Source organism: Leucopleurus acutus (genome assembly GCF_964270905.1).
Source record: "Leucopleurus acutus genome assembly, chromosome: 11".
Classification (NCBI taxonomy): Eukaryota; Metazoa; Chordata; class Mammalia; order Artiodactyla; family Delphinidae; genus Leucopleurus; species Leucopleurus acutus.
In genome coordinates, this window is record NC_139152.1 from 93,924,389 (window position 1) to 93,949,475 (window position 25,087).

The following is a 25,087-nucleotide window of genomic DNA, read 5'->3' on the forward strand; positions in this document are numbered from 1 at the left end:
ACTAACAGTCATCATGCTTTTCTCCTCTGCCACGCACTCACCGTAAAAAGTAAATTCATTCATTAAACAGCCAGCTTCACTTAAGAAGGCCCTTGATGAAGCCGTAAGAAATGGTAATCTCATTAAGTTTCCACACTGGTGTATTCGTTGTCATAAAATACACAGTATGCACAAGGCATTTCTGTGGCCTAACCACGTATGATGGTTGTCTTGGGAAAAGCACTACGTGACTGTTTCAGCTGCAAGCAGAACGAGCTGCTTTTCTTGCAAGAGAAACTGTTTTTAGTCGAGAAACTGGCAGACAAACTACAGTTGTTCAGCATTGGGTATCTAGGAGGTATTTTCTCAAAAATGAATGCGGTGAGCCTATCACTTCAAGAGAAACAGCTGGCAGTATTTTGTGCCAGTGATAGAACTCAAGCTTTCAAACAATAACTGGAATTCTGTGGGCTTCCCTGGTGGCGCAGTGGTTGAGAGTCCGCCTGCCGATGCAGGGGACACGGGTTCGTGCCCCGGTCCGGGAAGATCCCACATGCTGTGGAGCGGCTGGGCCGGTGAGCCATGGCCGCTGGGCCTGCGCGTCCGGAGCCTGCGCTCCGCAACGGGAGAGGCCACAGCAGTGAGAGGCCCGCGTACCGAAAAAAAAAAAAAAAAAAGAACTGGAATTCTACAACACTGCTCTATGTCATGATGGGCTTGACAGCTTCCCCAAATTTAAAGACTTTTCTGATGAAATTGTGGTGATATTTACAACTGTGGGGTTTTGAGACTGTATAACAAAATGGGTCAACATTTGGTAGCTAGGCACACTCAGCAAACCAATGTTTTCCAAGAATGACACGAAGCTGTGCAGGGGTAAAGAGCCAGGCAAAGTGCAAAAAGATGCCAATGGTTTTCACGGTAACAGAGTGAAAAGCCCGAGATGATTTCAGAGTGTCCACTGCAACCAACTTGTCAGAAACTACCCCTTGTCAGTTTTGGTGCAATACGAAAGAATATCCAGGGGGAAGTCCCTGGCGGTCCGGTGGTTAGGACTCCACGCTTTCACTGCCGGGGCCCGGGTTCAATCCCTGGTTGGGGAACTAAGATTCAATCTCTGGTTGGGGAACTAAGATCTCGAGAGCCACGCAGCGTGGCCAAAAAAAAAAAAAAAAAGAAAAAGAAAAAAGAAAGAAAGAAAGAATGCCCACAATTATCTGCAAAGGTACAACCACATATCTTTTCCAACTATGTACATATCTATGTGAGACCAGAGATTCTTCATATTTTTAACATATGCAACAACATACTGAATAAATGTAGCAGAAGATAGGAAAATCCATGCCTTCTCTGAAGCCAGGCATTAAAAAGATTCACAAAAATGTAAAACGATGCCAATCTTTTCAATTATTTTTTGTTCTGGAAAATAAAGTCGATCTTCCATAAAAATGTTACTTATGTTAGCAAGGGCTTGGTAAATTATTGGTTTTTTTTAAATGAATTAATAAGGACCTTGAAAATCCCTCACTTCTAATTTCTAATATGGTAAATATGGATAGATAACATTCAAATAAACAGTCTTTGAGATTCTCAATAATTTTGAAAAGCATAAAAGGATCAAACAGACCAAAAAGTTTAAGAACTGTTCAACTACATAATTCAAAGGGCCCATTCGGTGCTAAAAATGTCCACAGTTTTATTTATAGTTTCGGTCTCTTGGGCAACATCCCCTCTACAATTATGACCTTTGGTATAAAACAGGATGTCTTTTACTTTGTCCTAAATCTCCTTCTTTTAGAGTTCCAGGGGAATCTCCTATTCTATCACTCTGAGACATGTTCAACAGAATTATGGGTACATATGGTTTGCTACAGTTATACACACACACACACACACACACACGTCTGTAACAAATAACACTCCCTCCCCTGCATTTAGTATGTTCATGCTGTAGTTGTCTAACCAGACTGTAGGGGCTTTAAGGGCAGGAACTGTGCTCTCTAATGAACCAGCAAAGGTGACCAGCAGCTACCATGGGCCACCAAGATGTGTAAGCAGGCCCGGCCTTCCAGGAGCTTGGCGTCTACCAGGGAGATAAGGGCAACATGCAGATGAATGGTTTTCCCTGATGATGCAGGGAAGGAGAACGAACGTCTCGGGGATGCTTACTCCATGCCAGGTCTTACATGTGCTACTTAGACATCCCTCATAGAGTTACCGGATGTCTATCACTGAATCCACTCAACCACTCTGTCAGGTGGGTACCAACACCTCCATTCTCCAGATGGAAGTCAAGGCTGGCAGAGGTGATGTGAGTTGCCCAAGGCCACGGTCAGTAGCCAGAGCTGTATTTTCCCCTCTCACAGCATCCAGATGTCACATGGGGGCATGGGAATGAGAGGCCCTGGAGAGCAGCGGAAGGGGCTCGTATTCTGGGCTCAGAGCGGCACATGCCCCAGCCCTGCTGGTCGCCTGCACCCCTGCCGAGTAGGCAGTAAGCCCGGGGCTCACCGACACGGCCAAGTGCAGCGGCGTGTTGCCGTGCTCGCCGCGGGCTTCGGCGCTGGCCCCGTGGGTCAGCAGCGCCATGACGCAGTCGAAGCGGTTGCGCATGACGGCCACGTGCAGGGCTGTGTTCCCCATGGAGCTGGTGCTGTTCACGTCACAGCCCCGTTTCAGCAGCAGGCGGGCCATCTGCGGAGACAGGGTTCCGGCCCGAGTCAGCAGGGTGCTCAGAGCAGCTGCGGCCTGTGGCACCTGGTGGCACCTGGGCAGGGCCGCTTCCTTCAGGTCTCGGGCCGCTGGAAAGCTCCAGCAATGGGAGGAGCCAAGGTGGTAGGCCCCAGTGCTGGGGGTGGCCCCAGATCTTGCCTCCCACACTGGCCACACCCCAGGAACTAGGGGACAAAAAGCTGAAGCTGTGGTGACTTTTGCAAAGGGCTTCAGGGTCCTTTCCTGGAGCTCACAGGACCCCATCCCTCCCTGCAAAGGTTCCTCTGGGCCCTGCCCCAGAAATGCCCCACTCCCTGCCACCCTGCCCAGGACCCTGCAAAGGTATGACCCCATCTGGGCCTTGGCAACACCCACACTTGCTCACCCAACAGCCCCGGAGAGCCTGGACTTTGGACCCTGACAGACCTGAGCCCAAAGCTGAGCCCCACTTCATCCCCATTGTCTGAGCTTGGAAGGTCACTGTACCCCTGTGCACCTCAGTTTTCTCCGCTGTGAAAATGGGAATGCAAGTGCCCACGTCACAGAGTGTGCTGACAAGGAACATGAAAACATACAGGAGGGCCTGACTTGGTGTCTAGCTCCTGGTGGGAAGGTATCCACAGTGGTTGTCAGTCTCTTCCCTCCTGGCCTGTCACATTTACGAGTATCCCATCATCTTTGAGGGCATCCAGTGCACTGATAGCTGTGCTTCCTGGAGATAAGTGATCAGAGACCTCCATCCTCCCAGGGGCTCAGAGCTTAGCTCAGGGACAGGCCTCAGAGGAGATGCCGGCCAGGCTCTCTACAGACGAAACTAGAGCCACCATCTTCACCACCATCGGCATCACCACCATCCGTCACCTTCTATTTGCGATGAGGTGCTTGACAATTTGTGAAGAATTTTCTCACGCACTGCTTTGCTGACTTCACGATACCTCCACAGGCAGGCCACAGATCCCCAGTTCACACATGAGGAAACCGCAGAGGGGACACTCACCTGCAATGCCAGGACACCATCCCTCCTTGGGCTTATCTCCTGGGCCCCCAAGTGCCACCTGCAGAGACCTCTCAGGAACCTCCTTCCCATAGGTAGCTAAGGAACAAAGGGCTCTGGGACCCTCCCCCTGCCCCGACTCACCCTCAGCCCTGCCTACCTCTGCGGTCTTGGCCCAGTGGAGGGGGCTGGCTCCGTAGCGAGGGTCTTTGCTGTGGATCTGGCTGCTGTCCATGCTGACAATCATCTCAGCACACCTGGGGAGAGAGAAGCCACGTGGCAGTGAGGAAGGCTGGCGGGGGCAGCCTGACACTGGAAGAGGCCACGAATCAAGGCTTCATCTACTGGTGAGAGAGAGCTCCTGCAAATACAGTTGCAACAGAACCAACCAGCATGCATACGGTGATACGGCAACGGTATCCTGAGCCCCTCAAGTCACATCTCAAGCCCCCTCCTCCAGGAAGCCTTCCTTGCTGACTTCGGTCAGCAATGATCACGCTCAGTGGTGCTGGCTGCAGCATCAGACAGGCTTGAGGTTAAGCCCCAGCTTCCCACTGGTGACCTCTGGAAAGTGGCTGGGCCTGTCTGTAACGTGGGTGCCTGTGACTAGCACACAGCCACCCTCTATCCTCCCCTGCTTCCCAAACGACTGGTGTTGCAAGTAGTGACTGCGTCCTGTAGGAGGCAGTAGGCAGGGTGGTTACAAGTGCAGTTGCTTTCCACTCCTAGATCGACAACCAAAAGAACTGAAAGCAGGGCTCAAGAAGATATTTGTATGCCAGTGTTTACTGCAGCATTACCCACAATAGCCCAAAGATGGAAACAACCTAAGTCTCCACGGACATACGAATGGATAAGCAGAATGTGGTATATAAAATGGAGTAATTCTGCCCTAAAAGGGAAGGACCTTTTGATACAGGCTACGGCACAAACGAACCTTGAAGACATTATGCTAAGTCAAAGCGGGGTCCTGGGCCCAACCCAGCTCTCGGTGAAGCTCGGCTGAGCCAATACCAACAGCAGAGGGGCCCCCAGGTTGGGGCTGGGATGGAACCAGTCCCAGTAACCCTAACACTTGTGATCCTTGGAGTATGAATGCGTGGGCTGCCACGTGGTGACAGAGAGATGTGCCCCCTTGGAGCCCTGAGAGGAGCGTGGCTGTGTGCAGGGCACACCCGAGGTATGAGACGACTCGTGTTGTCTCATCTGCAACGATCCACACGGGAGGCCTGGGATGTGGTTGCAGGTGTCTGAGGAGGGAGCAACCTGGGCCACATCGGGATCTTGGAAGTAACCTGTACCAAGAAGGTGACTGAAGCCAGTAGGGTGGCTGGAGCCAAGCTGGAGCAGGGCCACCGTGCCAGCCCTCGGGTATGGGAGAGCATCGCTCATCACGTGTGTCCATTCAGGTTGCAACCTGCAACTCAGTAACTGGGGGTGACTGGGGGTGGGAGCGCTGGGATTGTCTCCAACCATTTGGTCAAATCTTCCCGAAAGTTCTAGTTCATCTTGGCTGTACAAGGAAGAATCAAGGAAAGGAGGGTTTGTCCAAGCTTGGACCAGACCTTCAAGGGGACATCAATGCCCTCCAGGGGCCGAAAGGTGGGTGCAGACCCCAGAGGAAGGAAAACCCTGAGGGAGGGGGAGCGTGCCTGCCCCCAACCCGAGGGCAGCCCCTCTGAGCTCATTTCTTGCTGCCCGTCTACCACATGGCTCTGGAAAGTACTGGGCGACTTCTGTATCCCCTGTTCCGGGCTTTCTCTCAACCACCTCTGTAAGGCACAGTGCCCGGGACTGAGGGACCACCTGACTCATTCACTCACTCATTCATTCTAGTTACTGTACCTGCTGGGCAGTATTTTGGGATAGTCATCTCTTTTATCCCTCCTACATACACACACACACACACGCACGCACGCACGCACGCGCGCACGTGCACACACTGCACGTGGAGAAGAATTATCCTGAGACCAGGTTTCCCAGGGCTGGGGAGAAAGGAAGAAATGAGTGGTCTAGCGCTCCCCAGGACATGGGCCTGGCACCTGAGTCCCAGCAGGGCCACCCCCCAGGAAGGAGGGACGCCTCAGGCGGATGGGGCCCTGGGCCACCTTGCTAAGCATTCCTAGGTTTCGAGTTGGGCACAGAAGCTGCACCAGCACAGCAGCCATGAAGGGGCTGTTCAGCTCAGACGTGGTGGGAAGTTTAAGACTGTTTATCTCCAGTTTGGGAGAGGGAGGCTCACGGGCAGAAATTAAGGTGCATGACGGAGCAACTTCCAAAGTTCTATTCTCTGCACAGCAGAGTTCATGGGCCGAGATCGACACTCCCGCACATTTATCAAATACTTTCTTTGTACCAGGGCAGCCCTTGGCACCAGGATCTGACACGCACCTAACGAGCCTGTGGAGGCCACCGCTCGCCTGGGCAGGGGGACTGGCCGCGCAGACGGGAGGCCCCTCGGATCACGTGGGGTAGGGCAGGGTCTTACCCCTTCTGGGAGAACTTCATGGCCACGTGGATGGGGTAGCCACTGGGTCCCATGATGTTGCAGCGAGCGTTGCACAGCAGCAGCACACGGACCATCTCCTGCTTCCCCAGCTGGCAGGCCAGGTGCAGCGGGGTCAGCCCTTGGTTATTCACCTGGTTCACACCAGCCGATGCGTTCTTCCCTAGGAGCTGACAGCAAGACCTCGGGGTGGGCAGGCGCCAAACACAGCGAGGCCCCTGGCCTGTCCCTCTGCTAACATCCACCGCTGTGGCCGTCCCTCTCTGGGGCCTCAGGGGGAGGGAAGCTGGACTCCACGAGAACACTGACAAGAACTTCAAGAGAAGCCACCAGGAAAGGAGGCTTTGGGGAGAGAAAGAAGCTGACTGTGCCAGTATTGGCTGGGCCGCTGGTCTGGCATGACTGTGGCGTGTGTGATAAATTTCTCAATCAGGAAATGTAAAAGAGGTTGTACCTAGGATGGGCACTGGGGGTCTGGGTGGGAATGAGACTTGCTTTCCATTGCATACCCTTCTGTCCTGCCTGAATTTTTCAGCTACGTGTAGGTATTATTTTTTCATTAAACAAAACAAAACAAAACACCAGTATTAATAAAACAGCCTTGAGGATTTTATTTCCTCGACTGTGGTTGAAAGCTGTTTCCCCGAGGTTAATTATGACCCCTGTGCACCCCTGTGACCGGCTGGGTCTGTGGACAGGCTAGGGACACAGCAGGTGCTGGCCGAGGTGCTGGCATCCAGGCCCGATTCAAGGGCCAGCCCCACCGCTCACAGCTCCGTGGCACCCCTCCCCGGGCACAAAACTTCGCTGAACCTCAGTCTCTTTGGCGAAGAGAAGATAACGGCCCCCACCCACAGAGGTTATCTTGAGAATTAACTAGAACAATAAAACACTGAGTACAGGGTCAGGCACGGGCCCAGCGGTAAAGGACAGCTACTGATAAGAGCGTGTACCCGCCCTCTGGATCGAGGCAGGTTCTACGTGCTGCTGTACTGAGCACACAGTGGGGTCTCAGTGAGGGCAGAGTTCAACAGTGGGAATTCCCTTCCCTGAGAGCATTAATCATGAGACAGGAATCCAAATGTTCTGGAATAATGTGGTCCCATTCTGATGCCAAGGCACAGAGAAGGATAGAACCTTTAGAAGAATCTTCTAATTCTAGGCAGTAAAATACTGCCCAGTATTCTGTCTTTTCTATCTGATATATAAGGTAGCCTTTTCATCATTTGATCTACGTGCCTACAATTTTTATTTTTTATTTTTCTGCCCAGCGAATCAAAAATTTAACGGAAGGAGTGCCTTTGGTGCAAATGCCTAAAGGAGCCAGATGGAGTTTTGTTTGTTTTGAGTTACTGTAAAAAGTTAAGCTCAGGTCCTGCTGGACCACGGGCGCCTCCGGGCAGGGGCTGAAATTCACCCGGCCCAGGGGCCCAGCCTACAGTGAGTGATCAGGAGAAGCTGAACTAAACTGACTGACGGGACTAGACCTTGAGCTCAGTTTGCTGGGTTGGAGGACTTTCCCAGGGTTGTAGGAGCAAAGTGGCCGAGGATGTGTCTCCTTGACAAGCATGGGGAGGCAAGTGCCAGGTGGGGCTACACCCTCCACGAAGGGGCTCAGGCCTCAAGGATCAAGGTGGGGACAGTGAGAGGCCCGGAAGGACACCTGAGCCCAGAGGCCCAAAGACAGCTGCGACCGTGGTAAGGAGCGGCCAGAATCAGTCGCCCTGTCTCCACCCCTGCTCACCTGCAGCACTTGGGAATTGTCACTCTGGACAGCGTAATGGAAGGCGGTCTCTCCGTTGCTGTCGGCGACGTCCATCTGGGCGTGGCAGTACTGCACCAGCTCCACCAGGATCTCCCAGTCGCCCTTGCGGCAGGCCAGGTGCAGGGGAGTGCAACCCTCCTCATTCTCCCTGTTGTTGGCGCAGCTGCAGGGGAGGGCCGGGGAGGTGAGGGGTGTGGCACGAGGTGGGCGGGGCACTGAGAAAGCCAAGTGCAGACGCAGGGGAGGTGGGGGAGGAGCCCAAGAGCATTCGTGCCCTGCTCAAGCTGGCTGGTTCAAACTCAGGGCTGAGTCACAATTTACCTGTAACTGATGTGATCTGTACCAGTTTTTAGTTCAGTCTGCACACCTGTATGAGGGATGTGCCCTAGGGCCACACCAGCCTTAAGTGGGCAGTGGGCTGGCACAGAAAGAATCGCAGAAGGCAGGAATCTCACCAACCTCGGGCGATTCACTGAACTTTTCTAGGGTTCAACATCCTTGTCTACGAAAAAATAAAAATAATACCTGCCACGCCTGCCCTAGGAAATCGATAGAACTATTGTGAGATCAAACACCATTCTGTCCAAGATCATGCCGGTAAGCTGTAAAAGGCAGTGAAGAGTTCTGAGCTTTGGGCCCGGGAGCTGCACCAAGCTGTCTGAAGCAGAGAACTGGAGGCGTGGCTACCTCAGGGCAGGATGGGGAGCTCGAGTCCTCTGGCTGGCACGGGGCCCTCCCCAGGGGCACGTTGGCCGAATAGACATACGAGACTAAGTGTTCCAGCTTCCAGAAGGGCAACCAGGCCTTTGGAAGGAGACACCAAGGCTCTGAAGCCTCTTCAGCCCTCTGCAGCTGAGTGACCTTGCACAAGTCACATAACCTCTCACTGGGATGACACTACTTCATGGGCATGTTGAGAGGATTCAAGTTCATGGTGGGTATAAAACAGCTACCAGGGGCCTGGCACCTGGCAGGCACCCCAGAAATGTTACATTGTTCCTTCTGACTTTAGTCAGCATTCCCCTGCTCTAACCCAGAGGCAATGCTGCCCCTTTTGAAGTCAAACGTTCTGGGCAACCTTTGAGTTTATGGAGGGGAACTGAGGCTGGACTGAGACTCCCCATCCACACCCAGTATCCCCAGGGTCCTGCCCTCCTGCCCCACCTGGCCAAGCCCCCCGCCCACCTGATGATGCGGCTGTGATGGAAGCACTCTCGGATCCCCAGCTCCACCGCCAGGTGGGCCACCGACCAGCTGGGGTGGTTGCGGATGAGGTCGGTCAGCTGCTGCAGGACCTCAACATGCAGGATGTGGTTGGAGCTCTCGTAGAAGGGTGGCAACTGGGAAGAATACTGCTGGAAGTTCACCAGGGCATCGGCCTCTGTCTCCAGCTGGAAGAGCCTGAGGAGTCAGGGCAGAGGAGGAAGACACAGAAGTGAGCCGGGAGGAACCCTTGGCCTGTGCCCTTGATGGAATCTGAAGACTTGTGTCCCTGCAAACAGATGCCTGCCTGATTCCTGCTGTGGACTGACCTGCTCCAGCTGGACTCCCTTCCCCCACCACACACACACACACACACACACACACACACACACACACACACACACACACACACCTAAATGGAGTTGGGGCTTTCTTTTTATTTGAAAAGATTTCCTTTCCTTTCTTTCTTTTTCAAAAAATATCATCACGTATATTTCCACAAGCATTGTTGCAAATCCATGGTCCAGCATGAAAGCAAAACTCCCCAGGCGCATGAAGAGATAAGAAAACATGAAAGATGGGACTTCCTTGGTGGTCCAATGGTTAAGAATCCGCCTTCCAATGCAGGGGACGCAGGTTCGATCACCGGTCGAGGAACTAAGATCCCACATGCCGCAGGGCAACTAAGCCCACGTGCCGCAACTACTGAGCCTGCACGCCACAACTAGACAGCTTGTGCGCTGGAACTACTGAGCCCCCGCACTCTGGAATCTGCACACCACAAATAGAGAGGAGCCAGTGTGCCACAACTAGAGAGAAGCCCGCACACCACAACGAAGAGCCCGTGCGCCGCGACGGAAGATCACACATGCCGCAACTAAGACCCAGTGCAGCCATAAATAAATAAATATTTTTAAAAAAGAAAATATGAAAGAAAACCAACAGAGACAATATACAAGAGAAACAGATCTATAACTGGGGGTCTACAAATACTGAAGTTACCTGACACAGACTTTAAAATAACTATGACAATATTAGGATAAAATAGAAGATTTACAATTTTGGCAAGACACTTTAAACTATATAAAAAAAAGAACCAAGTGGATATTGCAGAATTTAAAGATACAATTGCCAAAATTAAGAGCTCAGTGGTTAGGTATAATAGCAGATTGGACAACGCTGAATAGAAAATTGTGAAAAGGAAGACAGGTAAGAAAAAAGTAAACAGAATAAAGCATGGAGAGACAAAAGCTTGGAAAATACAGGAAACTAGATAAAAGACATAGAATACATAACGAAAAGATCTAACATACATATAAGTGGAGATACAAAAACAGAATAGAAAAAGAATTGTACAGAAGCCATATTTGAAGAGTTAATGACTATGAACTTTCCAAAATTGATGGAAAACACTATTCCATTAATTTAAAATATTCTATAAATCCTCCTCTACCCCCTCCCACCAAATCCACACTTACATTCCTCCCACTGAGCCACTGAGCAGTGGGAATTTATGTGTCTTTACCCTTTAACCTGGCTTTGTAACTGCTTTACCAAGAATATGGCAGAAGTGATGCCATCCTAGTTTCTAGAGCAAGGATTTAAGAGACTGGAAGCCTCTATCTCTTTTTTCTTGGGACCCAGCCATCATACCACAGGGAAGCTGAAACATCATGTAGATGACTCTTGGACCCTTAACCCTGGATAAACTTAACTCCTGGACCCTTAACCCTGGATAAACTCCCAGCCAACAGCCAGTACCAACTTGCCAGTTATGAGTCATCTTAAAAGAGGATCGTGCAGTCAAGCCACCCCAGCTAATACTATGTAGAATCAAACTGAGCCTTTCCCACTAAGCTCTGCTCAAATGGCAGATTTGTGGGCTAAATAACTGATACTGTTTTAAGCCACTAAATTTTGGGAGTTTGTTGCATAGCAACAACTGAAAATGACACATGTTGGTCAACATATTGTAACGTAGCAATAACTGACACATGTGCCATGTAACAACTGCTGAAAACAAAACACAAAGAGAAAACATTAAAAATAGCAAAGAGAGGGCTTCCCTGGTGGCGCAGTGGTTGGGAGTCCGCCTGCCGATGCAGGGGACGCGGGTTCGTGCCCCGGTCCGGGAAGATCCCACAGGCCGCGGAGCGGCTGGGCCCGTGAGCCATGGCCACTGAGCCTGCGCATCCGGAGCCTGTTGCCCCGCAACGGGAGAGGCCACGACAGTGAGAGGCCCGCGTACCGCAAAAAAAAAAAAAAAAAAGCGAAGAGAAAAAATGTTTTCAGAGGGCAACCATCAGACTCAACAATGAAACTCAACAGTGGAAGCCAGAGATAATGAGACGACATCCTTAAAGGGCTACAAGAAAATAAATGCCATGGAGAATTCTACACCCAGAAAAAGTATGACGTTGAAATTAAAATATTTCGCTAGTCAAACAAACAAATGCACCAGAGAGACAGACTGACTGACTGTGACATTAACAGACCCAAATAAAAGGAAATACAAAAGGATTTTCTTCTGGTAGAAGAAAGTTGATCCTAGATGGATGGGCAAAGATGCAGGAAAAAAATTAAGCACCATGAAAATGGTAAATATGTGAGTGAATCTAAATAAATATTGACAGTATAATGCCTTGTTGGGTTTAAAATAAAAATATTAATAAAAAACAATATATGGCATAGAAGTCTGGAGTGGGATAAATGGAGTTAAAGGGTTCTAAGACCCTTGTATTGTTCTGGAAGAGGCCAAAGTACCAATTATACTTCAGTAAGGCCAAGGATGTGTGTTACAATCTCTAGGGTCCTATCAAGAACTGTGAAGGGTACCATACGACCCAGCAATCCCACTACTGGGCATATACCCTGAGAAAACCATAATTCAAAAAGAGTCATGTACCAATATGTTCATTGCAGGTCTATTTACAATAGCCAGGACATGGAAGCAACCTAAGTGTCCATCAACAGATGAATGGATAAAGAAGATGTGGCACATATATACAATGGAATATTACTCAGCCATAAAAAGAAACGAAATTGAGTTATTTGTAGTGAGGTGGATGGACCTAGAGTCTGTCATACAGAGTGAAGTAAGTCAGAAAGAGAAAAACAAATACCGTATGCTAACACATATATGTGGAATCTAAGGAAAAAAAAAAAAAGGTCATGAAGAACCTAGGGGTAAGACGGGAATAAAGACACAGAACTACTAGAGAATGGACTTGAGGATATGGAAAGGGGGAAGGGTAAGCTGTGACAAAGTGAGAGAGTGGCGTGGGCATATATACACTACCAAACGTAAAATAGATAGCTAGTGGGAAGCAGCCACATAGCACAGGGAGATCAGCTCGGTGCTTTGTGACCACCTAGAGGGGTGGGATAGGGAGGGTGGGAGGGAGGGATATGCAAGAGGGAAGAGATATGGGAACATATGTATATGTATAACTGATTCACTTTGTTATAAAGCAGAAACTAACACACCATTGTAAAGCAATTATACTCCAATAAAGATGTTAAATAAATAAATAAATAAATAAATAAATAAAAGAACTGCGAAGGGTTTCAGATTTTACCCTACTTGCAAACTAACAAGTTAGCCTGACACAGTTTCATGGACGCTGGCAGAAGACACAAGGTTCCTGGATGAAGGACAAAGGGCAATTTATTACTCACAGCAGTAGCATTTGTGCCAGAGTATCAGCATTTGCGCCTATTCCCTGGGATCCATTTCCCAGAGGGTGACATGAAGAGGGTCAGGTGACACCTGCTCATGTTGCATTAGAAGACAGAAACCCTGAGTGTAGGGAACTTGAATCTGTTATAATCATCAGTGAGAAAATCTGTCTAATCTTTGCTCTGGAGGAAAATATTATCTTTATTATATAGAAGAGTAAGCAAACCTACCCTTTGCTCTAGAGATAGACTACCTCTATCTTCCAAGGCTGTTCACAATACAAACATGCTTGTAAAGACAGTACGAAACAAAACTAGTCAGAGCCTCTGCTTGTAAGATGTACAGAAACACAAGAGACCCAAGGAGAACTACCTCCCAAAAGCTATCATTAAAAGATAATAATAGAGTATAAATGTCCAAGCTAATAGAGACGGAAAAATAGAATAATAAGAAAACATTTAATCATAAATTGCAAAAGCATTATGCCAAGGGAAAAAACTCTGATTCATAAGACTGCATGCTGTATGATTAAAAGATAAAACTATAGGGATAGAAAGTAGATCAGTGTTGGGGCTTCCTTGGCAGCAAAGTGGTTGGGAATCCGCCTGCCAATGCAGGGGACACGGGTTCAAGCCCTGGTCCGGGAAGATTCCACATGCCGTGGAGCAACTAAGCCCATGCGCCACGACTACCGAGCCTGTGCTCTGGAGCCCGTGAGCCACAATTACTGAGGCCCACGTGCCTAGAGCCTGTGCTCCACAAGAAGAGAAGCCACCGCAGTGAGAAACCCACGCACCGCAACTAAGAGTAGCACCCATTCGCTACAACTAGAGAAGGCCTGTGCGCAGCAATGAAGACACAACACAGCCAAAAATAAAAATAAATAAATTTATTTAAAAAAAAAAAGTAGATCAGTGTTTGCTAAGGGCTGTGGTGGGTGCAGAGGCATTACTACAAAGGAGCACGGAGGAAATTTGGGGGATAACAAAGAAGTTGTGCATCTGTATTGTGGTGATGGTTACATGAGTGTGTACCTTTATCAAGATCCATTGAATGATACACTTAAAATTGGTAAATTTTATTTTTTGTAAATTGCATCTCAATAAAGCTAAAACAAAACAAAACAAAAACCAAAAAATAAAAAGAAGACAAGAAAGAAAGGAATAAAGAAAAGAAAATAGGTGGAAGAATAACCAAAAAAAAAGCAAACAGTAAGACAGTAGATTTAAACCCAAATATATCAGAATTACATGAAGTATAAATAGACTAAATGTTCCAAATAAATATAAGAAATAACAGACTGGATAACAGGGAAAAGAAAAGACAACTACATATTCTTTACAAGATTAAAATTATAAGGAAATATATAAATACTAACCAAGAGAAACCTGGTGAAGCTATATTAATATTAGAAAAAGTAAAGCTTAAGGTAAAAAGCATTGCTGGACACAAAGAGGGACAATTTGTAATGATAACAGTTTCAATTCACTAGGAAAATATGATAATTATGTATCTAATAATAAAACTCCAAAATAAAGTCAAACTTGACAGAATTAAGAGAACTAGACAAATCCACAGTCACACTGATAGATTTTAACATATTCTACTAGTTTCTTACACAAAAAGCAGACCAAAAAAAAAAAAAATCCCTATTGGATATAGAACAATTAATAAACTTGACCTAACAGACATATATAAAGCACTATTCCCATCAAGTACAGAATACACATGCTTCTGAAACACACACACACAAAATTATAAATATTGGTCCCATGCTGGGCCATAAAGCAAATCTAAACAAATTTCAAAGACCTGAAAATATTTAGACTATGTTCTCCAACCATGATGCAATTAAGCTAGAAATCGATAACAAAAAGATAACGAAAAATTTCCCATATGTTTACAAATTAACCAAGATACATACAAATTATCTACGGTTCAGACAAGAAGTCACGGTAAAATTTGGGAACTACCTTGACTCGATGACAATGCAAACATCACATATCAAATTTGTGAGATGAACTTCCACTTCTGGCTATGACAGAGGAGTTTGTACCAGACTAGCCTTCCTGGTGAAAACAAATATAAAGGCAGGATTAAATTCAAACAAATATTTGAAGGTTCTGGAGAGAACCAAACGCAGGCAAGGCATAGCGGGCCAGGATTTTAGAGAAAAGGGAAGCACACTGAGGTATGCCCCACATTTTTACTCAGGGAACTGAGGTAAGCCCCACGTTTTTATTCAGTTTAAAATAAAAGAATAAAGGTAAAATATAGTCATTTTTAGAGACAGAAAAACAGAGAATCCACTGTCAGCAGACTTGTACTAAGAGACTTAAGCAGAAAGAAAACTATCTCAGATGGAAGCAACATAATGCAGGAAAGAATAAAGAACACTGGAAAAGGTATTATGTGGGCAAATCTAAATTGACTGTGTTTTGGGTTTTTTTTTTTTGGCCATGCCACACAGCTTGTGGGATCTTAGTTCCCTGACCAGGGATTGAACCTGGGCCCTCAGCAGTGAAAGCATGGAGTCCTATCCAGTGGACGGCCAGGGAATTCCCTGAATTGACTGTTTCTAAGAACAATAAAAATGTTTGGGGGTATATAGATAGAAATATTTACATATATATTTAATTAAAATGAAAATACATCACAAAAAGTTGATGAGATGGATAAATGGAATTGAAATATTCAAAGGTTTCTGCATTGTCAGGGAAGTGTCAAAGTACCAATTTAAGGTAGACTGTGGGACTTCCTTGGTGGTCCAGGGCTAAGACTCTGCGTTCCCAGTGCAGGGGGGCTGGGTTCCATCCCTGGTCAGGGAACTAGATCCCACATGCTGCAACTAAGAGTTCACATGCCGCAGCTAAAGATCCCTCGTGCCACAACTAAAAAAAAAAAAGATCCCACACATGGCAACGAAGATTCCACAGGCTGCAACCAAGACCGAAAGCAGCCAAATAAATAAATTAAATTAAAATATTTTTTAAAAAGGTTAGACTGTAATAAGTCAAGGGTGCATTTTGCAATTTTTAACTACTTAAACATGAATAAAACAGCTCATGGACAGGGGAAATGGCGTTAGTATACATACAGCAGCATTTGGCTTAAACATGGTCAAAAGTTGGTTCTTTTGAAAAGACTTTAAAAAATCAATAAACTCCTAACAAAACTCAATGAGAAATACAGAAAACCCGAAGTACCATCTTTTCAGGTTCTTCAGATGTTAAAAAGAATAAAAGAGGACATTATGAACAACTTTATGTCAATGAATTTGACATTTCTTGAAAACACAACATACCAAAACTGACACAAGAAGAAGGAGAAAATCTGGTAGTCTGGTATCTATTAAAGAATTGAATACATATTGAAAAGCTTCACACAAAGGAAACTCCAGGCTCAGATGGCTTCACCCATGAATTCTTCCAGACATTTAAGAAAGTAGTAATATCAATCTTAAACAATTTTTCAGAAAATAGGAGAAGGATTACTTCGCAACTTTTTTTATCAGCCAGTTAAAGCTGACACCAAAACCTGATAAGAATGTTTTTTAAAAAGAAAATTACAGGATAATATCTCTCATAAACATAGTGCTGAAAATCCTAAACAAATATTTGATTTGATCTAGCAATATACAAAAGGGATGCTACATCATGACAAGGAGAGATTTATTCCCAGAATGTATGGCTGCATTAACTTTCAAAACCAACCAATCACCCAATCAATGTGTAATTCACCACACTGACAAAATAAAGGAGAAACTAATGAGCTAATAAATGCCAATCTCAATTGTTTCAGTATGAGCATTTGATAATATACAACACCCATTCGTGAATTTTTAAAAAAGGAAGCTCTTAGAAAACCGAGAATAAAAAGGAATATCCTTAATGCAACAGACGGTATCTGCAAAAAACTTAGAACAAACATCATGCTTAATGGTATGATGTTGAAGCTTTTCCTCTTGAGACAGGAATGAGATAAGGATGCTTGCGTCACCATTTTACTCATCATTCTTACCAGTGCAGTACGGCAAGAAAAATAAATAATAAGTATAAGGATTGGAAAGGAAGAAGCAAAAACTGTCATTATGTTCATGATGATATGATTATGTTCTCAGAAAACCCAAAAAGTCCTACAGATAAATTATTAGAACTAATAAATGAGTTTAGCAAGGTTGCTGAACACAAGATGAATGTACAAAAGATCAACTGCCTGGCTATACAACAACAAACAGGTAGAAAATTAAACTTTAATAAATATCATTTATTAGAACATCAAAACATGTCAAACACTAGGCATAAATCTAACAAAATATGTCCAAAACGAATGTGCAGAAAACTACAAAGAATTATTGAGAGAAATTAAAGAAAACCTAAATAAGTGAGAGGGTATTTCAGGTTTTATAGTCTGGAAGACTAGACAGTAGTAAGTTGTCAATTCTTATTTTATTTTATTTTTTTGCGGTACGCGGGCCTCTCACTGTTGGGGCCCCTCCCGTTGCGGAGCACAGGCTCCGGACGCGCAGGCTCAGCGGCCATGGCTCACGGGCCCAGCCCCTCCGCGGCATGTGGGATCTTCCCGGACCGGGGCACGAACCCATGTCCCCAGCATCGGCAGGCGGACTCTCAACCACTGTGCCACCAAGTTGTCAATTCCTACTGAACTGATCTATAGAGTCAGTGCCACACCAATCTTAACTCTCAAGAGCAGAGGCTTTGTTTCTTTCTTTCTTTGCTTGTTTGTTTTGTGGGTGGAACTTCTTTGTCCCATAAAAATGCAAAGAGTTGAGAATAGCCAAGATAATCTTGAAGAAGAAGGAAGTGAGAACTTGTTCTACCAGATATCAAGATTTATTATGAAGTTACAAGGCAGCATTGTATTGGTGCAAGAAAAGAAAAATAGAACAGTGACTAGAAACGAATTCATTCCTACAGGGAGGGACGCCTGGATTTATGTCCAATGGCATTCTAGAGCAGTGGAAAAGAACAGTTTGTGATAAAAGGTCCTGGGAAAACTGAATCTCCAGCTGAAAAACAAGAAAAAGAAACCTGAGTCCTATTTCACACCATACATTAAAAAATATATATATTCCAGGTAGATTATCAACCTAGTTGTAAAAGCAAAACAATAAAGCTTCTAGAAGATAATATAGAAAAATATCCGACTTCCCTGGTGGCACAGTGGTTAAGAATCCGCCTGCTAATGCAAGGGACACGGGTTCGAGCCCTGGTCCGGGAAGATCCCACATGCCGCATGCAACTAAGCCTGTGCGCCACAACTACTGAGCCTGCGCTCTAGAGCCCGTGAGCCACAACTACTGAGCCCGTGCACCTAGAGCCCGTGCTCCACAACAAGAGAAGCCACTGCAACGAGAAGCCTGCGCACCACAAGGAAGAGCAGCCCCCGCTTGCTGCAACTAGAGAAAGCCCATGCGCAGCAAGAAAGACCCAACACAGCCAAATAAATAAATAAGTAAGTAAATAAAAAGATACATGCACCCCAATGTTCATGGCAACATTATTTACAATTGCTAAGATATGGAAGCAACCTAAGCGTCCATCAACAGATGAATGGATGAAGAAGATGTGGTACATTCCATACAATGGAATACTGACTCAGACCCAGGCCCTGTCCTTCCAGAGCTCTGTGGTCTGGTGGGGGAGACAGATGTGCAAACAGACATGTGGCAATCCGTGGCAAGAGGGGCGGACAAAGGTACAGACACTGCTGAGGGAGAACAGAGGGGTGAGCACAGGCTCACAGAGCAGGGACACATGAGTCGCAGGCCAAGGAGTGCAGGAAGAGCATTCTTAGCAGATGGAAAAACAAAGGCAAAGAAAACGTGTAAAGAGTGAAGGTCTGTCCGGGGAACATGAGTCTGACACAAGCCCATGTACCCCACATTGACTCCACTGAATGCCGGGTCCTGATCCACCTTTTCTGGCTACTGCCTGAGCCCCTCGAGGGCAGAGACCTGCCACTGGTGGAGATGGGCTGTGGGCTGGATAAACAGTGAACGGGCAAACCTTAGGGTGTGTGTCCAGGCAAAGTCCCAGCACAGAGGGCCTCAACAGTCAGTCACCTTTCGAGAAGTAAAGATCACGTGTCACACACGCTTTGATCATTCCTCCCAGGATTCCTGGGAAGTGCAGCCCTGCTTCTGCTGAGATACCAGCGAGGGGCTAGCGGGCTTCATCAAACAGCATATGTCACAAATCAATGTCAGCAGTAAATGATTAACTCGTACCAGGAAGAGAAGTATGGACGTTATCACAATGTACACGGCGGTGCTACAAGTGACCACCACGGGGCTCACCCCAGAAGAGCCAGGCGCCTGGACCATATGTCAGGCTGGGGGCCCAGGATGGGCCCAGCTCATCACACTGCAAAGCGGCCCACCTGGAGGAAAAGGAAGAGGTGGGCTCTGGAGCCAGGATGTCTGTACCCCAGCTCTGCTATGAGTGGCTTTGTGACCTCAGGCAAGTTACTTAACTTCTTTGAGCTTTGTTTCCTCCTCTGTAAGAAGGGGTCAATAATAGCCCTACCTCTGGGGACTGTGGTGAGGACAGAGGGAGCTAACAGTTAGACCAGCACCTCACACATGCACTAATATAACGCGATACTATCATTGATGCCGTCTGTGTCAGCCGGCGTCCAACTCTCCACCCACAGGGGTGTTGTGGGACTCCCAGGCCTTAGGGAATAAAACCTGAGGATTTGGAAGACCCTGATCCCCTCCCCCAGCCGGAAGCTCTGCAGTTACAGGACAGGAGCACCTCTACCTGGAGGCTGGAAGCAGGACCCTCACACCTCCGTCCAACACACTTAAGTACTTTGGGGACAAAGCCCTCCAGGCAAGTAAAGGAGGAGACTTAAAAGACAGGACCTCGGCCCCCTGAAGAGGAAGTCCAGTACACCAAGCCTTCTCTCCACAAAGCGCAGGGTGTTCGGAGCAGTGGAGAACCCCCCACGATGACTACCCCCAGTGAAAAGCCCAGGGCTCTGGCACAGTGCCCCCATCCCCCCAAGAGCCCTCACTCCCAGCGAGCCCCAGGCCTTGGCATCACCATTTCTGCAGCTCTTCAGAACCTCTGCTCCAGCCTCCCACCCTCCATCCTCCATCCGCGCCTCCCAGCTCACTCCCTGGACGACAGGACAGCCAGATGGGTGAACGAATGAAGCAGGACCATCAGCCGTAGCCCAACTCAGCCCCGGTCTGCCAAGCTCCCTGGACCCTGCATTTGGGGTCCTTGGTCACTCCTCTCCCCTTTTCCCAACCGGCCCTGCAGCTGCTCAGTTTCCTCAGCCCTGTCCTGGATTCCTACACGTTCCTCTAGCCCACGGAGGGGGGCCCAGCATGCCCTGAGAAGAGCAGCTGTCCACCCCTTCCAGACTCCCCTGAACAAACGTCGGCCAGCCAGCCCCTACAAGGACAGTCACGCCTTAAGGACCCAGGGCTACAGGTGATCCCTGGGCCTTCCCCGACTTGACCTTCTCGGCTTCCCCATCCTTCCTCCCTCCCTCCATCGGTATGGGTCAAGCCTCGAGGGAGGCAACAGTCCTCCAGCCCCAGCCCCTGCTGCCAGGACCCTGATGGGCCGGAAGGTGTCGAGTCCAGGAAGCCCCTCCCTCCGTTTTAAAAGCAGCCCCACCACCCAACAGACCCCTCAGATGTCAACCTGAAGAAGCTGCTCTCGGCCGAGGGACCTCCAGGCTGAGACCTGGGAGGAGTCAAAGGAGAGAAGTGTGTGTGGGGCAACGGACCATCACCCACCGGAATCCACTCTGGGGGTTCCTGGGGTTGACCAGGATGCAGTCCCACGTGCGACTGGGAGCGTTCTGGAACAGACACAGCTGCCTTTCTTCCCGGACCCGGCCGCTCGAGCTGTAGTCCGCCACGTCCACCTCCTTCACCCGGAATGGGTTGGAGAACAAGTTGGTGACGTTGCTGAGGGTGCTGACCAGGCGGCCAAAGAACTGCATCCTCCGTGGGGCCGGCGGGGAGGCCCCGCCGCCTTCCTCCTCGGTCTGGAAGAAAACGGGGTCTCTGGTCAGCCGGGCTCGGTCTCCCATGCGCACCTCACCTCACACGGCGGTTTCCTGCACGGGCACCCAGGTGGCTCCCCACCAGCGCTGCTCCCCAGATTCTGGGCCTGGAGGGACCTGGAAAGGAGGGGAAAGAGAGAGAAACAGCACTGAGTGGGAGGGAAGAAGGGTTGATGAGAAGTTCCAGGGCTGCCACTGTGCACAGGTGACCAGCACTGTCCTGCCCCCTGACGCAGTTTCCCCAAAAGAGACTCCGTTTCCTCATCTGCAGTGCGGGGCTGCTGTGATCAAAGGAGATGGCAGACATGAACGCACGTGATGGGTGACACTGCCCTGTGCAAACGGGGTGTTCTCACTCTGTAAAGTATGGAGTTAACTTTTGGGAACTCAAAGAGCTTAGCACTGGTCATTTGAATTCCACAAACAAAACCAGTGTCCCCTCTCTACTGGGGGCCACAAAGGGACCAGGGTCATCTCACACTCCATCGGGGGCATTTGTCTAAAACCTTTGGTGCCTGCTACCACGGGCTTCCCAAAGAGCTCTGAGAGAACGCAAGAGCAGCCCCTCGGAAATGAATGTGAACGTAAAGACTTAGAAACACTGCCATAGGTTTGGGTGGAAATTTTGTTTCCTACCCACAGGGTCACAGTTTCTGCTATGGAAATGTCCCCAGTTTGGGTAACAGAATCAGATGCCTTGTTATTTCCTGGGTTCCCAGAAAGCTCACTACCTTCCTCAGGCAGTGCCACCAAAGCTGCATGACAACTGGCTGGAGGCCACCCCTGCCTCTGTGCCAGGATGTCACCTGCCAAAAGAGCAGGTCAGCTGCAGGCCAGAGCGTGCGAGTGTGGGCACCGCGGGAGAGCGTGGACATGTGAGTGGATACTAGTCATACCCTGGCCTGTGGGTGGAGGGAGGAGCGACGTTAGGGATGAAAGGAAAAGCAAGAGGCCTACAAAGGATCATCTGAAAAGGCAGTAAAGGTCAACAGTCATCGTCACACCAGGAGACGCTTACTAAGCACTCACTAGGTAGCAGGCCCTGAGCTAAGCACTGCACGTAACTGTCTCCTTTAATTCTCACAAACTGTATGAGGCAGATGGCCAAAGCACACCATGCAGCTTGGGAGCAAAACTGCATTCAAGGGCTTCCCTGGTGGCGCAGTGGTTGAGAGTCCGCCTGCCAATGCAGGGGACAAGGGTTCGTGCCCCGGTCCGGGAAGATCCCACAGGCTGCGGAGCGGCTGGGCCCGTGAGCCACGGCCGCTGAGCCTGCGCGTCCGGAGCCTGTGCTCCGCAACGGGAGAAGCCACAACAGTGAGAGGCCCATGTACTGCAAAAAAAAAAAAAAAAACTGCATTCAAATCCCAGCCTCACCACTGACCAGCTGTGTGACCTTGGGCAAGTTACTTAACCTCTCTGAGTCAGTTTCCTCAACTGTAACATGGGGATCACAACAGTGCCTAATAACAGTACCTGGCAGATAGTAACTTTCAACAAACATTAGCCCTCTTTAGTTCCATCACCCCCTTTTACAGATAAGGAAACTGAGGCTTAGAGACCATGATTGAAGAGCTTTGAAAACGCTGTGAAGCTTTGTAATGTCTTTCCTTTTTTGATGTGGTGTGAGCAGATTGTGACAGTCAGTTTCTCCTCCTTTAAAACGAGGACAACGCTCACCTCTCACGTGCGGTGAGGATTAAATGAGAACGTTCATGAGGATGCTTAGACCTATGTCAAGGTCCTTCTTTCTTCCACACTTGGGAGCTGAAAGGACAGAGGAGCTGGGTACCTGCGCCTTTCCCCACAGCCAGGGGAGAGGGGCTGGGTCCCCAAGAGAAGGCATGGGACTTGGTATCCGGAAAAGAATTCCCCCAAAACAGAACACATGGCATGCACGGCAATATGCTTTATAACAATTTCTGTTTCGACACAGAAATGGAAGCAGCTTCAATAGCCAGCATTAGGGGAATTGTAAGTTATGACATGTTACCCCCAAGACACCGTGTGCTCACTAAAGGCCGCTACTGAGAAGGCGGTAACAACTCAGGGAAAGCACGTGGCGTCGTTATAGGCTCGGTGGCAATGAGTCCATGATGCTCCCTGTGCTGTTCTGGGCTGCGAGCTCGGCCTGCAAAGCCACTGCAAAAAAAAAAAAAAAAAAACTGATAGAAAACATGCCAAAATACTAAGGGTAGATGAGAGTATTAGGTTTATGGGCAATTTCTTTTTCTTTCCCCTATTTTCCAAATGGTATAGAAAATTATTATATTTTTTATTTATTTTTTAATTTTTTTGTGGTGCGTGGGGCTCTCACTGTTGTGGCCTCTTCTGTTGCGGAGCACAGGCTCCGGAGGCGCAGGCCCAGCGGCCATGGCTCACAGGCCCAGCCGCTCCGCGGCATGTGGGATCTTCCTGGACCGGGGCACAAACCCGTGTCCCCTGCATCGGCAGGCGGACTCTCAACCACTGTGCCACCAGGGAAGCCCAAGCCCTATTATATTTTTTAAAGAAAGTGGGAGTGGGCTTCCCTGGTGGCGCAGTGGTTAAGAATCCGCCAGCCAACGCAGGGGACGCGGGTTTGAGCCCTGGTCCGGGAAGATCCCACATGCCGTGGAGCAACTAAGCCCGTGCACCACAACTACTGAGCCTGTGCTCTAGAGCCCACAAGCCACAACTACTGAGCCCAGGTGCCACAACTACTGAAACCCGAGCGCCTAGAGCCTGTGCTCTGCAGCAAAGAGAAGCCACCGCAATGAGAAGCCCGCGCACTGCAAGGAAGAGCATCCCCCGCTCGCTACAACTAGAGAAAGCTGCGCACAGCAATGAAGACCCAACGCAGCCAAAAATAAAAATAAATTTAAAAAAAGAAAGTGGGAGCGTAGGCTGAGCCTCTGGGGCCTGCATGTGGGGAGTCGGGGGGCGTGGGCGGGTCAGGCCTGGCTTAGAAAAGCAGCACAGAGGCTTCCCAGAGGGCAGGCCGCAGCACCGGGAGAGGCGCTCACAGGGAGCTGGGGAGTCGGGAGCAACCAGCGCCCACGGCCCACCTGGGTTAAGGAGGAGAGTCACCGTGAGGGTCCAGCTGGATGGAAGGCAGATGCCCCGCCCCAGAGGAGAGCCTCCCTCCTCAGGGTCCCCAGGGCTGGTGGCGAGGGTGCCCCATACACACACCGACAGCAGCCTGGCCCCAGAAAGGACGGGCCTGGCCCTCCTCCAGCCTTCCAGGGTAGGCGTGAGGATGAAATGACACAGTGGAGGGAAAGTGGGACGCTGGCCACTTTGGGCACACAAACAGTGGCCACTGTCATCACGAGGTGGAAGAAAGGAAATGAAAACCCTGGGCCACATCCTGGACCGACTGTAACAGGCTGGCCTCGTTTCTGTCCCCTTCCTCCTGTCCCCGCCACCTCTGACCCTGGAGCCCAAGTTCTTTCCGGCATAGCTGCAGGGATGGGCGCTGGGCTGGGGGGCAGCTGCCACTCGGAGCGTGGAGGGTCCCTGCGCACACGACCCCACCTGCACCCTTCCCCCCACCCCCTACCCATCCCCGTCCCCTGCCTGGACTGTCCTCCCTGCTGTCTTCACCTGCCCCAGAGCCTGCTTTCAAGAAAGGGCTGTCAGACAGACAAATAAACCCCTTCTCATCCTTCAGGACTCAGTTTACGTGCCAGCTCCTTCAAGAATCACACCCTGCGCCTCCCCTCCTCCCAGCCCCAGGCGCACGTGTGTGTGCGTCCTCCGTGCCCCACCCCGCCCAGTGCACGCCCACTGACCACTTAGCCTGGGATGGTGGTGCCGTATCTGCTGGCTGGGGGGAGGGGGGCCCATCCCCCCTTTATGGGTTTATCCAAGCCCCTGGCATGCTGTTCCCGTCTCACAGTGGGCATAACGTAAATGTTTGGTGAATGAATGAGAACAAATGAATAAACCAGCTGGTGGCCCCGGGGGGCCAGCACCTCTGAGGCACCCCTCCCTCCCTCCTCTCTTCACCCTGTGCGGTGGTAACACACCACATGTCCCATTCCTCAGCCACTCTGACCACAACAGAAATGCCCAGGAGCTCACCCCAGCACAGGGCAACCTTTTCGGGGCACCTGCTGGGCTTCGATCTGGAAAATTCGGTGCTCGAAGCTGAGCTCATTCATACTCCAGACAGGGAAACTCGTCAAGCTCGCTGCTGGACCAGAGGGGCAGGGTGGC

General features: G+C 49.1%; 1 protein-coding gene across 3 annotated transcripts in view; it reads right to left on the reverse strand.

The window, feature by feature from the left end:
• PLA2G6 (phospholipase A2 group VI) overlaps positions 1-25,087 on the reverse strand; it is a 49,902-nt gene that overhangs the window by 20,540 nt on the left and 4,275 nt on the right. For 2 of the 3 annotated variants that reach the window (XM_082849691.1, XM_082849690.1), the window contains exons 2-8: positions 22,903-23,029; positions 20,616-20,869; positions 9,142-9,357; positions 7,936-8,119; positions 6,174-6,361; positions 3,846-3,942; positions 2,491-2,673 (exon numbers count right to left, since the gene is read on the reverse strand). In XM_082849691.1, the coding sequence (XP_082705817.1) occupies positions 2,491-2,673; positions 3,846-3,942; positions 6,174-6,361; positions 7,936-8,119; positions 9,142-9,357; positions 20,616-20,824 (1,077 nt within the window). In that variant the 5' untranslated portion in view covers positions 20,825-20,869; positions 22,903-23,029. Of the gene's footprint in view, positions 1-2,490; positions 2,674-3,845; positions 3,943-6,173; positions 6,362-7,935; positions 8,120-9,141; positions 9,358-20,615; positions 21,005-22,902; positions 23,030-25,087 lie in introns of all 3 variants that reach the window. The other variant, XM_082849692.1, reaches the window with a different exon arrangement.